This window comes from Bos mutus, chromosome 3, assembly GCF_027580195.1.
Source record: "Bos mutus isolate GX-2022 chromosome 3, NWIPB_WYAK_1.1, whole genome shotgun sequence".
Lineage (NCBI taxonomy): Eukaryota > Metazoa > Chordata > Mammalia > Artiodactyla > Bovidae > Bos > Bos mutus.
Genome location: NC_091619.1, coordinates 85,196,223 through 85,212,181, shown reverse-complemented (window position 1 = coordinate 85,212,181; position 15,959 = coordinate 85,196,223). Strand labels below are relative to the sequence as shown.

General features: G+C 47.6%; 1 protein-coding gene and 1 long non-coding RNA gene across 2 annotated transcripts in view; one reads left to right on the top strand and one right to left on the bottom strand.

Annotated features, from left to right (window-relative positions):
- Positions 1–11,435: 11,435 nt before the first annotated feature.
- JUN (Jun proto-oncogene, AP-1 transcription factor subunit) lies at positions 11,436–13,203 on the bottom strand. The gene has a single exon (XM_070367949.1). It carries the CDS (start codon positions 13,201–13,203, stop codon positions 12,196–12,198), a length of 1,008 nt encoding a protein of 335 aa, XP_070224050.1. The 3' UTR covers positions 11,436–12,195.
- Positions 13,204–14,364: 1,161 nt separating this feature from the next.
- The window catches only part of LOC138987245 (uncharacterized), a 38,711-nt gene continuing 37,116 nt past the window's right edge, over positions 14,365–15,959 (top strand). The window contains exon 1 of the long non-coding RNA XR_011463712.1: positions 14,365–15,273. This is a non-coding gene — a long non-coding RNA (uncharacterized lncRNA). The remainder of the gene's footprint in view (positions 15,274–15,959) is intronic.

Here is a 15,959-nt window from a genome sequence, read left to right as displayed (position 1 = left end):
GACTAGAGTCTCCTCTCTCTCTCACTTTTCCCACCCCACCAGTTGTGACATTCTTTCATCTTCAACCCTCTCTCCCTTTAAAAATATTTATTTTCTTACTATATAGAGATCAGGGCATGGGGCACACAGCCACACACCTGAGCAAACAGAGGGGCTAACTGATTTGCTGGTATAATGAAAAACATTGTTTTTCAGCTCATTACTGTGATTCCACAATGGGCACCAAATCCCATTTGGGATCCACCCGGGAAGCCTTCAAAGGGACACTGTTCCAGGTCTGTACCTGGCAAACGTGCCGACTCTCAGAGTCTTTGCAAAGGAATAACCCATGTTTGGAGACCCAGGCCTGTCAGATCAAAACCAGACCTGGCCTCCAGACCTTCAGACAAGTCACAACAGTGAACTCAACTCATCCATTTTCAAAATGCGGCCTGTTCTCTTCACAGAATGGAGCAGAGCCTCTCAGATTGGCGCTGGCTGCTATATTTGATATATTAGGGAGAATCCTGACTCCTTCCAGATTTCTGCCGGTCTGTTTTAAATCCAAATAGCTTGGCTGAGTGTGGTTTTTAGTTATTTTTTCATTTGAAATGGAATTCAAAACAGCAGGGGCATAAAGCCCAGATACGAATGGGAAAGAAAATAAAAGGGTCCCTGGAGTTTCCCCTTCACCTTCCACATTAAGGAAAAGGAATATCATTGCAAACCAACTTTCTGTCAAAGTACCAGGCAGGGAGGGTGATATTGCTGAGCTGTTGGAATTTTACAATATTTCTAATGCTTTTGGTTTTCTTCAGAGGTGGTTTGATGGAGGGATCAGGGGCTCAGCTTTGGAGCCAAATCTGGGACTGCCTCTTACAGTCCCAGGGCCTTGGCCCTTTTCTGTAACCACCCAGTCTCAGTTTCCTCACCTGGGAGCAAGCTTGCCATAGTTACCTGATAGGGCGATTGTGAGGTTGAAACAAGGTAATACAGAAGGCATTTAGCATGGGCCTGGGCACATCACAAGAGCTTCGTAAACAGTTAATGTTATGGTCAGTCTCTCATAGCCAGAAATTGGAGCTTCTGCCCTGAGAATGAAGAGTGTGACTTTCAGACAAAGACTGGGCAGAGGTTTGTTCTAAATTTTCAATAGTTACATCACTTGCTTTCTAAGGATAAAACAATGACAGTTCACTAAACTCCTGACGTATCTTTATAATATCAACAGAGAGAAGTCATGAATATTAGTTGACTTGATTGAAATCAAGACATATTCACCAACACCCAAGAAAAAGTATAAGAAATGCTTCCTGGAAAAATCATATAATTAATTTATGTCCATGTTTACTAAATGATTAGCCTCTGTTTTGTAAACCACAGAAATCACAGTTCTCAAATCATTACATCAGAGGAATGACAATCTTTCTGGATGCTTGTAATCTGTATTTTGATCAAGGATCACAGAATGGATTGTAAAAGGCTTTATTTAGACTATGTAAATTAGTATATGTTAATTAATAAAACTGAATGGTAAAAAAAAAAAAAATTCCTGGGTCCTCTTTTCTCACTGTCATCTAGCCTTTCAGATTAAGACTTGGAGTTTGGGCGCTATAATTGGACATGCCACGCTCACTGCACCCCTTCTGGATCAACCTGCCCCATGACTACCTCCTCCACTCATCCCCTCCCACTGAGGGAACAGTATATTCTAAACAAATTGGTCTTCTTGTTACTTCTTTTTTTTAATTGAAAAAATAAATACATTTATTTATTTTTGGCTGTGGGAGTCTCTGTTGCTGCCGGGGTTTTGCTCTAGTTGCAGCGCGCAGGCTTCTTCTTGTGGTGGCTTCTCTGTTGCTGAGCACGGGCTCTAGGGCACATGGGCTTCAGTAGTCACGATGCCCAGGCTCCAGAGCCCAGGCTCAGTAGTTGTGGCTCACAGGCTTAGTTGCTCCAAGGCATGTGGAATCTTCCCAGATCAGGGATCAAACCTGTGTCTCCTGTATTGGCAGGTGGATTCTTTACCACTGAGCTTCCAGGGGAGCCCCTTCTTGTTACTTCTAACATATGCTCTAGCCTAAGACAGCAGTGCTGTCCCCACTTACCCCATGTGCCTGACTAATTCCTTCAGGCTTCCTCCAGGAGGCCTCCCTAATTTCCTGGACTGAGGCCAGCCCCTCCTCATCCCTCAGTGAAGGCTTGGGTTGTGGCTTCCCAGTCTCTGCAGGCACTGCTGTACACATTTTCTGCAGCACTCTGTAAAGGTCTGGGCTGGATAAAGTAATTGTGATAATATCTTTAATAATTTATTTGGTCTCTCTCTTTTTTTTACCTGACAATATGTGGGTAGGAACTCCCTCCATTTTGTCTGTGAATAGTTGACACTTACCTTAGTCCCCAATGTCCCATCTCCCTGGGGCACTATCTCCCCATTTTCCTATCAAACGCCTACTCATCTCTTTTAAGATACAATTCTAAATAGGCTCCTCAGTGAAGCCATTGCTGAATTCCCTTAGGTTGGGTTCTTATTCCTGAAGTACCCTGTATTTGTCTCTGTCGTGACAATTATGTATTGAAGCCACCTGACTTTGATAGCAGGATCCAGGTTTTATATAAATTCTCACCTGCAGTGCTTAGCAGGTACCTGGACAGAGGAGATGAATGAATTCAATAAGCACAGGGTGAATGAATAGAGCACGTGACCTTCTGAGAGAGTGACAATCATTAAGTCTCATAATGCTATCCTCAGGTGGAAAGATTTTAAGACTATTTATGTCAAGAACTGGTTACTATATTACCGCCCAGCAACGTTTTAAGCCACACAGTAGATACTCATCAACCTTTCTTGGCATTTCCTACTTGCAACACTGGATTTATCATTCACTTATGTTTATAGTCAGTTCTAAGGATTTTCAAAGATCCTTCTCACATTCTGGTTCTTGGGAGTAAAGATCTTTGATTTGTTGTAGGGAGGAAAAAGTATATTTCATTTTATATTGGATTCTCCTTTTTCAGGGTTCGGTCATGATGATAATTGATCTCAGACTTTTTTCTACTTCTACTACCTTAATGATTGAATTGTGCAAATCCTGGTGTAGAAACTGATACTGATACAGTTCAGTGGGTAGGGTAAGTAGAGAAAAACACAGACCAGAGATATACCTGGAGGGCTTCTTGATGTTTCAAAATCTTGCTTGGAGGATATTCAATTCTCTCTTTTAATTGGCTTATGTCAAGTTTTTACAGTGAATATCATAACCGCAACTAAGATTAATAATTTTTTCACAGAATATTTTTATGTGTTTATATCATTGAATACATCCCTCCTGAGCATTTTCCATCCAAGGAAGCATGTTCTTGATTTATATCTGGACTCATCAATTCATTAAAAGAGGTAAAACTGTGGATCGTGAGTGCCAACCTGATTTTGGAAGTGAAGTAGATGCCCCTTCATCCTGGTATGGGTTTGATAATAATAACAACAGATAATAATAATCTGTTTGACCTCCAGAACCTACTTTTTTGTAGGTTCTGATTGTCCTTTGAAGATCTTCTCCCTTATTCTCTTCTCTGGCCATGTGGTTTAATGGAACTCCCATCAATACTTAGGTTTTAGAGGTGGGCAATTGACCTACATATCTCAGCCAACCTAGTACTATAACAGTATGTCCTGTATCTGATTGGTCCAGGGATGGATATGAGGCCCAGTCAGATCAATGAAACACCATCCTGGGAGCACATGAGGAACTGCTACCTCCATCTCACTTATTCCTATGGGCAGAGTGGGAGCAGCTGGACACTATCACGTGGAGACTGGGGATGAAACTAACTCTTCTCTCAGCAACCTGAGAGAGAAGAGATGGCTGAGATGATGCCACACAGCCCTTCTGGCTGCTTTGCTGTGAAGTCATGGCCCTTCTCTGCGTGCCACCAATCGCTTCTTCCTTTCCTGGTCCAGAGCCATCCTCAGAGGCTCATTTGACAGCTCTCAGGGCAACCCAGGCTGAGAGGCACCCTGCTTGGATAAGGCATTTCACCGCTCGGGCATTCATGTGCAGCTGGCTGTTTGAAATCCTGCCTCTTCTGACTTCACTTCCTGAATGTGCTGACAGGCCTCTGAGCCAAGCCAAACAGGTTCCCAACGCCGTGCCTGCAGAGTATTCCCCTGTGAGTGCAGCTGGGGAAACAAAACTTTTCTCCAGCCCGCAGAGAGGACCTGCCAGCCCTTATATGACCAAGAAGCAGGTCCTAGGAGACCTCGTTGAATCTTAATGGAAAATGTTTTCATTTCAGTCATGGTGGTGTGGGGTGTGTATGTGTGTGTGTGTGTGTGTGTGTGTATGCATCTGCACTGGTTTGGGCAGGGAGGTGGGATTCCTGATCATTTCTTCTTAAGTTAACAAATCTACAGTGGAAAAATGACTAACTATTGCTTGCCTGTTCTATACGGGGCATCTGAACCTTCCAGCATATATCTGAACATTTTCGGCAACCTTCTGAGGTAGCCATGGCTGGCCTCATTTTTACAAAAGAAGGACTTAGCAACATTAAAGAAATTGATCTGCACCTCCCAGCTTTGAGCTTCCAGGCTGAACCCCTGGGTACCTGACTCCAAAATCCCTGTGTCGCCACTAAGTCCTAAAGCTCCACTCCTCTCTTCTAGCTTGTAACGTCTCGACTCTTCATGTGGTCAGAAGGGTAGCAAGGAACTATGGAAAGGGCAGAGTCTCTGGTGTGTTCCCAGTTTTGTAGTCTTGCAAGTTAGTTTTCTTCTCTGAATCTCAGTTTCCTCATTCGCAGTATGCAGTGATAGCAATGCCTATGGCAGGGAGGCTGTGAGGTTCCACTGAGATAGAAATTCATGTGGCAGTACTACTCAAGGGCAAGGTCATAGGTGAGCAAAGCAAGCTCTCTGGAATTAAGAAGAACCTGGATTCACTTCGAGCTTCCCCAAGTTACTTATTTTTTGAACCTGAATAAGATAGAAACCTCCATTTTCTCATGTATTACAATAAAACCCTAACATGTACCTTGTAAGTCCTTGTACAGTGTCTGCTACATAGTAGAAATTTACTGTTATGTATATTGAATATTTTACAGGTTTTTTGATTTAACTATACGTGTGGCAGACACTGTTGTTTCCTACTGGAGCAGTTAGGAAAGTCTAGGTAATGCTACAATAACAAGATGTCCTCAAATCTCTGTGTCTTAATACAACAAAGATTTAATCCTTGCGCCTGTTAAATGTCTACTGTAGATGCTGGGCGTGGGGAGGGACTCTAATCTGCATCAACGTCATTTAAGGACCAGGTTAATAGATGTTCCATCTCTGTGCTTCCACAGTTGCCAAGGCTGGGAAAAGGAAATGTGGCAAACCTCACACTTCCTCTTAAAGAAGTCAAGGATGTCACCACTGCTGGTATTTCATTGGCTGACAAAGTCACAAGGCCTCTTACTCAACATCCAAAAGGTAGAAGATAGGGAAGTACTACCCTACCTTGTACCCAAGAGGAAAACTGGAAATATCTGGTGGAGAGCAATAATGACTATCTACCAGTCCAAAAGCCATCCTCCAACTCAGTTATTTCTTACTATCAGAGCCTTGATTTTTACTTATTTGGTAAAAAATCATTATTTATCTGGCTGCATCAGGTCTTAGCTTCAGCACACAGGATCTTTCCTTGTGGAATGTAGGCTTAGTAGCTGTAGTACACGGAGCTTGTCCCAAGGCATGTGGGAGCTTAGTTCCCAACCAGGGATCAAGCCCCCATCCCTTGCACTAGAAGGCAGATTCTTAATCACTGGACTACCTGGGAAGTCCCTGTTGGTGCTGTCTTGAGTCCACACAAGGAGCATCTCTCACACCCTGAGGATGGTGAAAGGAAAAGATGAAAGCCCATGATGATGTTGCTGAGCTGCTATATTCGCCTGGGACCTTGTTTAAATTGTGCCTTCTGTTACTGGCCTGTGTAAGCATCCTAACTGGTAGCGTGATTGATTATATAATGGTCTAGGTGCCTGCTTATCTTTTTTCAAGATTTGCCATAAGGTCAGGATATTCCTTCCTACAAGCATGAATACAGGATGAATCAAATACACCCTGGAAGAGATCTGCTATCAGCAGAAGCTAATGTACAGAAAGTCCCAAGGAGGCCTGGGAAACACCCAGGTTCTGTCCAAGTAGCTAGTGAATATTTATAGCCCAAGAAGGCAGTAACTCAGTGATCTGGTAACCCAGTTTTTTGAAGGAATGATGAAGCAACCATCAGGCAATGTCTTTTAGTGGATGTACATGAAGGAAGTTTGTATAGCAAGAAATTGTCAGGGTTCTGGTCCCTCCAGAGTGGATGGGTTTGCATCAGGGCAAGGAGAGTTCATTAGACGTTACTAGCATGGATGAAATATCCCAGGAGACTATCTGATTACCTTTGCTCAGATGCTGTGCACATCAAAGAACCTTCTGATGACTAATTCAGTTCCTGAGGGTCCTTACTGTAGAATCAAGGTGTCCCGGGATCACCAGGCCATCTGGTTTGTGGAACAACAGAGGAGAACGATATGGTTCTTGATGGCTGGGGACCTAATCACGGCCCTGTCAGTCACTGGATGAGGAGCCTCATCAGAAACTCTTAAAACTCACTGGGAGCCTCAGCTTCTGTTCCTGTGAAACACAGTTACTAACAATGATGCATGCAGGGTAGTGGTGAAAATAAAGTGAAACTGAAGGGGAGAAAGCGCATTGGAGAGGACAAAAGTATAAACTGGTCAGCACCAATCTCAGTGCTCACTCCTCTCCTCTGCTCACCCGAATCCAAGGAGATAGGCCTTCCCGTCACGCTTGGGGCACCCTAGAGTTTTCCCCAGGCTTCCCCTCATGCTGACCCTTCCTCTCGAATTCCTTACCCTCTCTTTTCTACTCTTGACATGTTGAACTCTTAAATCATCTCGGTTCAGTTCAGTTGCCCATCACGTCTGACTTTCTGCGACCCCATGGACTGCAGCACGCCAGCCTCCCTGTCCATCACCAACTCTCAGAGTTTACCCAAACTCATGTCCATTGAGTCGGTGATGCCATCCAACCATCTCATCCTCTGTCATCCCCTTCTCCTCCTGCCTTCAATCTTTCCCAGCATCAGGGTCTTTTCAAATGAGTCAGTTCTTCACATCAGGTGGCCAAAGTATTGGAATTTCAGCTTCAACATCCGTCCTTCCAATGAATATTCAGGACTGATTTCCTTTAGGATGGACTGGTTGGATCTCCTTGTGGTCCAAGGGACTCTCAAGAGTCTTCTCTAACCCCATTTCAAAAGTATTAATCCTTTGGCGCTCAGCTTTCTTTAATCAGTCTCAATTTGAGTATTTTTCCATAAAGACTAGGATAACAACCAAACCTTGGCATGGAACAGATAGTACTTGACAAATGAAACCTTAAACTTTTCTGCTTCTCCTTCATTTTTCTTTTCACATCTTTATTTCCAGCCTCTCTAAGCAGCTTACAAGTCCCCCGTCACATGTTTTCTGATGCCTTGTGCCTTTGCATACAGGTTCCTCATCCATCGTTTTCTGCCTGCTGAGTTCCACCAAGATGTAACTTCACATGTGAAGTCTTTCCTGATAAAGACACCTCCTCCTGCATTTGGCACCTCTTTCCGCTTCATCTCTGTACTCCTCCCCACCAGACTGGGAGTTCCTAGAGAACAGGGTTTGTGTTGTAGGCCCAGGGCAATGCCCTTTTTGTGATGTCAAAAGTCCAAAACCAAAAAACTAGAGCCAAATTCCAGAGTTAGGAAGGGATTGTTTCATCTTCTGTAGCTATCCCAGCTTCTAGCCCTCTTCCCTTCTTCTATAATATTCTACTTGATACATACAGAAGTAGGTGGTGGGAGCAAGGGGTGAGCAAGACTGAAAGACATTTTTTTCCTTGGTTCAATCGATGTGCATCTTCTCTAATAATAAAATTACATGGGGATTAGATACATTAGCATGTCTCCATCAAGTAAACCTTGAGTACTAACTTCAGGACCCCTGAAATACATTAAATTTGCAAACAGAAATTTCTTTCAGTCATTACCAATGAAATAGTTGGTTTTAATAAAGCTACATCTAGAACTATTTTTTGTGCCTTCCTAATGATCACATTTTATCCTTCCCCATCTCCACCTCCAAGCCTAATGCTTCAAATAGGCCCATTTGATATAAGAAATGCCCACTTGCATTAGCAGAGGATGGAAGGGACATTCTGTGTGGCTGGGGAAGAATGAATGTAGTTTAGTTGCTTAGTTGTGTCTAACTCTTTGCGACCCCATGGACTGTAGCCTGCTAGGCTTCTCTGTCCAAATTTCCCAGGCAAGATTACTGGAGTGGGTTGTTATTTCCTTTTCCAGAGGATCTTTCCAACCCAGGGAACAAATTTGCATCTCCTGCACTGGCAGGTAGATTCTTTACCACTGAACTACCAGGGAAGCCAGGAAGAATGAAGGTGCTAACCAGTTTAATTCTCTTAAGAGCGCCCCACTCCAGTACTCTTGCCTGGAAAATCCCATGGATGGAGGAGCCTGGTAGGCTGCAGTCCATGGGGTCGCGAAGGATCAGACACGACTGAGCGACTTCACTTTCACTTTTCACTTTCATGCATTGGAGAAGGAAATGGCAACCCACTCCAGTGTTCTTGCCTGGAGAATCCCAGGGACGGGGGAGCCTGGTGGGCGGCCGTCTATGGGGTCACACAGAGTCAGACACGACTGAAGCGACTTAACAACAATAACAACAACAAAGAGCACTCATTGAGAACTAGGCTTAGTACCTGGTGATTGTCCAGACTTGACTTTTCTGAGGGTCTTCAATCCATTTGGAGTAGTACACTTGGAAATGGATGAAGTATATTGCACTAGAAGAAATTAACCTAGAATTATTTTGAAGCATTTACGTTCAATTGTCTATCCTGTTAACACACATTTATTTTATGAACATCTATGCAACGAGGAACTGTACTAGGAGTCTGGGGTCCACAGATGAATAGAGTAGGTTCTGACCACGACACAGGTTCACAATGATAATCCTTTGATAAGTGCTATCAGAAGTTTTGATAAAATGTTAGGGATGCTCAATGGAGAATATTCATTCCACCTGAAGAGGGAGTTAGCACGAAAGGCATCACAGAGAAGGTGCCACTTTTGCTAAGCCTTGACAAATGGGTAGGATTCAGCAGTTGAGCCAGAAGGAAAAGTATTCCAGGCAGAGAAATGTGTACAAGAAGCATGAAGAGGTGAAAATGCATGAAATTCAAATTCACACACAGATATGTTTTTCATAGTGAATGTATAAACATTCAGCTTAGAAATTAACCTTTTTTGAGTCATGGAACTTTTTGAGAACTAAACAGAGCTAATGATCTCTCTCCCTAGGGGAGTATGTGTGTGTGTGTGCACACACGTACACACCCATATGCAAACACAATTTTGTAGGCATTTTCACTGAGTTCACGAGCCCTCTGCCCCAGTGGACACAAAGAGTTAAGAATTTCTGAAATATACATATGTAAAACAAAGTAAAAGAGGATTCATGGTTTCATGTACCACTGGTTTCATCTTCTCCAACTGTTAGTGTTACCCAAACAATAACTCACTGATTGTCAAAATAACATTGACTTTTTTTAACATTGACTTTTGAGTGTCTGCAAATATCTGATTTTCTGTCTCCAAAGTTTATAGGAGATCACTGGTGAATTTCCTCTACCACAATTATTTTTTTCTGTCTCTTTTGTTAGAGTTTCAGGGATATACATTCAAAGCCATAATTGAAACAAAGGGAGTGATAGGTATAAGTTTCAGGCTTTTTTTTTCTTTTAAACATCAGAGTCTAAAGCAAACTGGGGAGTGGTGTGGCTTTTCTGTGCTGCTCTGTTGTCTGGGCTGTCTACCTTTGCAGGTAATTAATTCCCCAGCCTGCTTATTTTTTCTAGTTGGCTCTTGTTTAGCTTCCACAGAGCCCCACCCCAGAGTGCTTTATTGTCCCTCTGCTCACTATTCCTACATATGGTCAAAATAAACTCACCTTCCGGGTTGCTGACATCGGCAAATTCACTGTTTGGCAAACTCGTCTCTGCTCCCAGTAATCCTTTGTTAAAGAAGTATTATTACAATGGAGTATCTGATAGGTAACAACTCAGTCCAATCCCTTCCACTCCTAGATAACCTCCCAAGAAAAACTCTTTGTGTCTTTGGATTTACAGCCACAGGCAGGATATTAGCATTCTCAGACCTGTTGGGTACTAGAGCACTGCTAATGAGCAAACGGCCTGCCTCAATTAGTGGTTTGTGAAATATTCCTGGATATCAAATTGCTTGTGCTGCTTGATAATCACACTGGCTCTTGGGATTAAAAGCAACCAAGCAAAAATTGTTCCCTTGTTGAGTTCTGCCTTATTGATCTCCTAAGTTTTATCTGCAGACAGAATTTAAGTTTGCCATTTCCCCAGAGTGAAGGTTTATTAATACATAAGCAATCACTGCATTTATGTTCATGTTTTTTCTCTTGTGGATCTTTTTATAGTATCTAGATTACCATCTTTTGAGAGTCTATAATAATTTAAGCAAGGTTATTTTAGAGAGGAATGAAGAGACTATAGAAGAATTTGAAACAGTAAACTGCTATACTGGTAATTTGTCTAGGCACAGGTGTTTATTTCAGGGAGGGGTGAGTGGAAAGAGAAGTAGAGCGGGGAGAGAGAGAGAAAGAGAATGAATGAAGCAGGGAGAACATTTCATCCAGACTGCAACTTCTGTGTTGACTTTTCCTAAATTCTTTGCTTCTTAATTACCAAATAACTTCAGATGGCAGTAATGTTAACCCCAGCAACTGAAAAGAAAAGCTTCAGAAGAGAGCTTGGGAAGAAAAAAAGTAGAAAAGGGAAAGGAAATCAAGATCTGTTATTGGTATTTGAATACGTTTATTGTGACAAGAATGCTGTTATAAATATTCATAAGCAAAGACCATCTCTTTTATCTAGGAATTGTTAAAGATTCCAAATTGGAAGGATACAGCTTTTGTAAAAAATCTGCCACCGTTCCTGCTTTGAGAATAAGCATCTATTGTTTAAATTTCTACTAACATTATAAATGGTCACAGCACATGCCACTTGATATAATCCAAACTAAAATGTTAGATTTCCCAGTGGGCTGTCCCTCTCCACCACAACCTCCCTTCTCTCATCTTCCTGAAATGCTACACTATCCTTTGTAAGCAACTCTATGTAGATTGTTGGGGAGGGAAAAGTATGACTTGATGACAGCATCAGCTGCAGTTCTTTCTCAAGAACTGTTGTCCAGCAGACAACAGTTTTCAGGGCCTGCTAGTAAGAAGCACCCACAGTTATTTTAATTGACACTTAACTCTTTCAACTCCACCTACACAAGTAATCTATAGATAATGCAGAAAAGAGGTTGGGGGAGGGGTAACTTTTTCAATATTTTATTGTATTTTCTTAAATATCCTTTCTGGAATTTTCAGAAACAAAACATAAAAAAATTATATACTTTATTACAAATGGTAAACTCAGAGTGCTCCAAATCTCTTATTTACAAACAAGGCTGGGCAGGACACCCAAACAAACAAACATGAAATAACTTACAAAGGCATGAAGCTGTTTATTGACAGTAATCAGCTTTCATCAAATTAAAAAATATATATATGTACATACACAGTTATGGAAGGCAGGCCAGAAAGAGCTCATCTGCAGGCTGGGCCTCGCTCTCACAAACCTCCCTCCCGCCTCCCCTCCCCCACCCCCTTTGTGTTCTTAAGGAGTACTACAGAAGCGATCTACAGTCTCTATTGCAGTTTGCAACCCCCTCCCCCACCCCACCCCTTTAATACTGAATGAGATCGAATGTTAGGTCCATGCAGTTCTTGGTCAATGTTAAAGAAAAGTCTAACGTTCTGTTTGCGCGGGGACAGCCCGTCCGCAAAGCGGGGCAGCCCGCGAGCGGCCGTTCCCTGGCTCCTCGCCAAGGGAGGGCGCGCCAAGTCCTTCCTACTCGTGCACACTGGGGGCGCCGTCAGGACGCAACCCAGTCCAACTTGGATACCCTGGGCTTTAGTCCTCGGACACTTTTTTTTCTCTCTGTTTCCCTCTCGCAACTTGTCAAGTTCTCAAATCTGTCTGTGTTATTTATATTTTTTCTCCGTTGCCCCTCAGCCCCCGACAGTCTCGCTTCAAAACGTTTGCAACTGCTGCGTTAGCATGAGTTGGCACCCGCTGTTAACGTGGTTCATGACTTTCTGTTTAAGCTGGGCCACCTGTTCCCTGAGCATATTGGCCGTGGACGCCAGCTCCGAGTTCTGCGCTTTCAAGGTTTTCACTTTTTCCTCCAGCCGCGCGATCCTCTCCAGCTTCCTTTTCCGGCACTTGGAGGCAGCGATGCGGTTCCTCATGCGCTTCCTCTCTGCCTTGATCCGCTCCTGGGACTCCATGTCGATGGGGGACAGGGGCGGCGTTTCCCCGGGCATCTCGGGCACCGTCTGCGGCTCCTCCTTCAGGGCCTGCAGCCGCGGGTGCTGCACAGGGATCTGCTGGGGCAGGTGGTGCGGCGGCTGCGGCGGTTGCTGCTGCTGCTGCTGGGGCTGCGCGGGAAAGGCCAGGCCAGCCGCGCCGTAGGAGGGCGCCCCGCCGCCGCTGCTCAGCGAGCCGGGGTTGAAGTTGCTGAGGTTGGCGTAGACCGGCGGCTCGCTGTGCAGGCTGGCGCTGAAGCCACCGCTGCCGCTGCCGCCCGCCACCGAGGCCACCGCCGGGGCCACCAGGCCCGCCCCGCTGACCGGCTGCGCCGCCGACGTGACGCTGGGCAGCGTGTTCTGGCTGTGCAGTTCGGCCAGGGCGCGCACGAAGCCCTCGGCGAATCCCTCCTGCTCGTCCGTCACGTTCTTGGGGCACAGGAACTGGGTAGGGGTCGGCGTGGTGGTGATATGCCCGTTGCTGGACTGTATGATTAGGCGCTCCAGCTCGGGCGACGCCAGCTTGAGCAGCCCCACGTCGGGAGAGGTGAGGAGGTCGGAGTTCTTGGCCCGGAGGTGCGGCTTCAGGCTGCCCACCGGGTCGGCCAGATTCAGGGTCATGCTCTGCTTCAGAATCTTGGGGTTACTGTAGCCGTAGGCGCCGCTCTCAGACTGGAGGAACGAGGCGTTGAGGGCATCGTCGTAGAAGGTCGTTTCCATCTTTGCAGTCATAGAACAGTCCGTCACTTCGCGTGGGCTTAGTTTAAGCTGCGCGCAGAAGTTTCGGGGCCGCAACAGCGCGCTGGCAAGCGGGGGACACCCGCGCCTCCCCGGGCGGTAAGCAAGGAAAGTTTCTGGAAGAGCGCGCGCCCCCGCCGGCTGGCAGCCCCCGCCCCCGGCGTCCTCCTCACCAGCTCAGTCCGGGGGATCGCAGGGTTAAGGCGCCGCCCGCGCTCTTACTTGTCCGCTGGCGCGCGCCGCCCGGCTTTGAAAAGTCGCGGTCACTCACGGAGCTCTCTCGAGCGCAGCGGTTCCTCAGAGCCCGCAGACGAACTCGCTTCCCGGTGATAGGAGGGAGAGCGGACTTCGCGGTGGCCGGCCGGAGGCGGGTGTCCGCCGCCCCGACTCGGAACACTGTCCCCTCCTCCGCTGCGAGGGGGAGGGGGCGCCCGGCAGTCGCGGCTCGCGCTCGCCCAAGTTCAGCAACCGGTGCCAGCGAAGCGGAGCGCACGTCCTCCTCTCTCCGCCGCCTCTTTTTCTTCGCCGCCGCCGCGGCAGCTTCGGGCGGAGGCAAGGTTTGCAAAAGTTCGTTCCGGGACCCGGCGGCCACTTGTCTCCTGTCTTCCTGGCCGGGAAAAGTTCTTGCCGCTGCAGCCGCTCTCCGGACTTCCCCGGGCGGACAGTAGCCGCTCTCCGCGCTGTCAGCAGCGCCCGCGCAGCGGGGCTCTCCGCCTGGGGGCGGCTGGAGAAGGGGCTCTCCCGGCGCTCCCCAAAACACCAGGCCGGGAGCCACAAACGCTAGCTCCGGGCAGTTGGAGAGAAATTGGAGAATAGGATTTGCAGTCCTTCCCGACTGACTGTGCCTGTCTGCCTGCCTGCGTCCGCGCACCTCCACTCCCGCCTCGTAGCTTCAGCCACACTCTGTGCAACTCTGAACCCTTATCCAGCCGGAGCGCAACACTTATCTGCTACCAGTCAACCCCTAAAAATAGCCCATGATGTCACCCCAAGGCCTTCCCATTGGCTCGCGTAGCTCTCAGGGGGGCGGGCCCACCCGTCGCCATGGATACCCCACCCTAGAAGATTCTTCTCTGGGCCCGCGGAGGCTCACGGGATGAGGTAATGCTCCGCTGCCCTCCTACAGTTGGGCCCTTCTTTCTCCTCCTTCCCCCCCCCGACCCCCCTCCGCGCGACTCGCGCCCCTCTCTTCCCCCTCCCTCCCCGGCGCGTCTTTCCCGGCCCGCCCGGTGCATTGTGGGCTGACGTCTTGGGGTTTGACTGTCTAGTGACGGTGGCTGCCGCGAGCCGGGCGGACTCGGGCGCTCCCAGCCTCTGAGGGAAGTGGGCTGAAGTTTAGGGCTCGGACCGGAATGCCAGGGATGCTAGGACCCAGGGGGCCGGGGGAACCGAGCCAGGTGTCTGGGGCTGAGGGCGCGGGGCGGGTGGTATTTCCCCACTTGGGGGCTCGATGTCACCCGCCGGCACTTCGCCGCCGCGCGGGGCGGGCCGGGCCGGTTGAACGCCCGGGCCCCTGCCCCCCCCCCCCGCACTTCCGGGGGGCGGGAGCACCGCCCTTAAGGTGGCTCTGTTAAGTCCCCTGTGGGGGCGAGTGAAAGTGGTTTTGGGGGCAGTTCGTGCGAGTCGGCCCCCCACGTTGAGAATGCCCTGAAGTTTGTCTCCTGGTCAAGTTCAATAGCGACTGTCTGGCTATGTCTGGAAGCCCAGTGATTTGCATTGCTTGAAACTGGGTGTTCGGCTAAGTCCCCTCGGCACCCCCACCTCACCCTCCCGACCGTGGGAGAAAGGGTGCGGGCGTTCGCATCTTTGCCTCGGAAAGGTTTCTTACAGGAGGTGGATTTAGGGGGCAACTCGCGTCTAGTTGTGAACGAGCGTTTAGGGAATCCGAAACTCGGGGAACCCTGGTGATAGTCTACTCCCCGCCCCCGCACAACATGCATAGACACACCGCACATCACATGTACACACAAACACACACACGCACACGCCACTCCTCCCGCCCCGATTTGCTTCCGGGAAAACAAGTCCGAGAGCAGCAGACACTTGCCAAAAGTCACGCAGCAAGTGAGTAGAATAAAGATTTAAAATTTCTCCGCTCCCGGCCGGGTGGTGGGCCCATATCCTGCGTAGCCTCTAGGAAGCGCTAGACCCATGTAAGTGGTTCCTTTTTAGTGGTTGTTATTTTCTCCTCCCCCAACCCCGCGCCCCTTAGGGACGAAAGTGTACGGTGGAAAGAATACCGAAGTCTGGAATCGTGGGTTCTCTCCTGGCCAACACTGCCGCGGTGTGAAGGGAGCGAATCAGAGAACTTCCCTGAGTTTCTTCATCTGCAAGTGGGGCTGGTGAGACCCACCTCAAAGGCCTGGGTTAGTGTAGAGTCATCGCCTCCAGGGCTAGGAGGTGGTCACCAACAGCCCCCTTCCCTGCCCTTGATCGGAGCTTCCCGGAGCGTCCAAAGAAAGCGAGGATGTGTGACTTGGCAGGAACAGGTGGATTTAACCTGTGAGGAGGGTGAGGGAGGAAAGGGTCAGAACTCAGCTCCTTCCAGGGTTTTCTCCAGGACCGTGGTTTGACGTTGGACCTGCAGCAGTTTATGTCCCTAGGTCCTAATTCTGGCTTTTCAGCTTCTGAGCTTGCATAGCCCGGAGCTTTAAGGTATTTGTGGCTTTGAGAGTTGAGATTCAGCAGCCCAGCAGCAGCTGGTGTTAGGGACATCTTGACAGCTTTCCTTTACTTCCTTTACTTGCCCC

Excerpts from the sequence above, each read along its gene's own strand:
- JUN (XM_070367949.1), bottom strand. The coding sequence starts at position 13,203 with ATGACTGCAAAGATGGAAACGACCTTCTACGACGATGCCCTCAACGCC.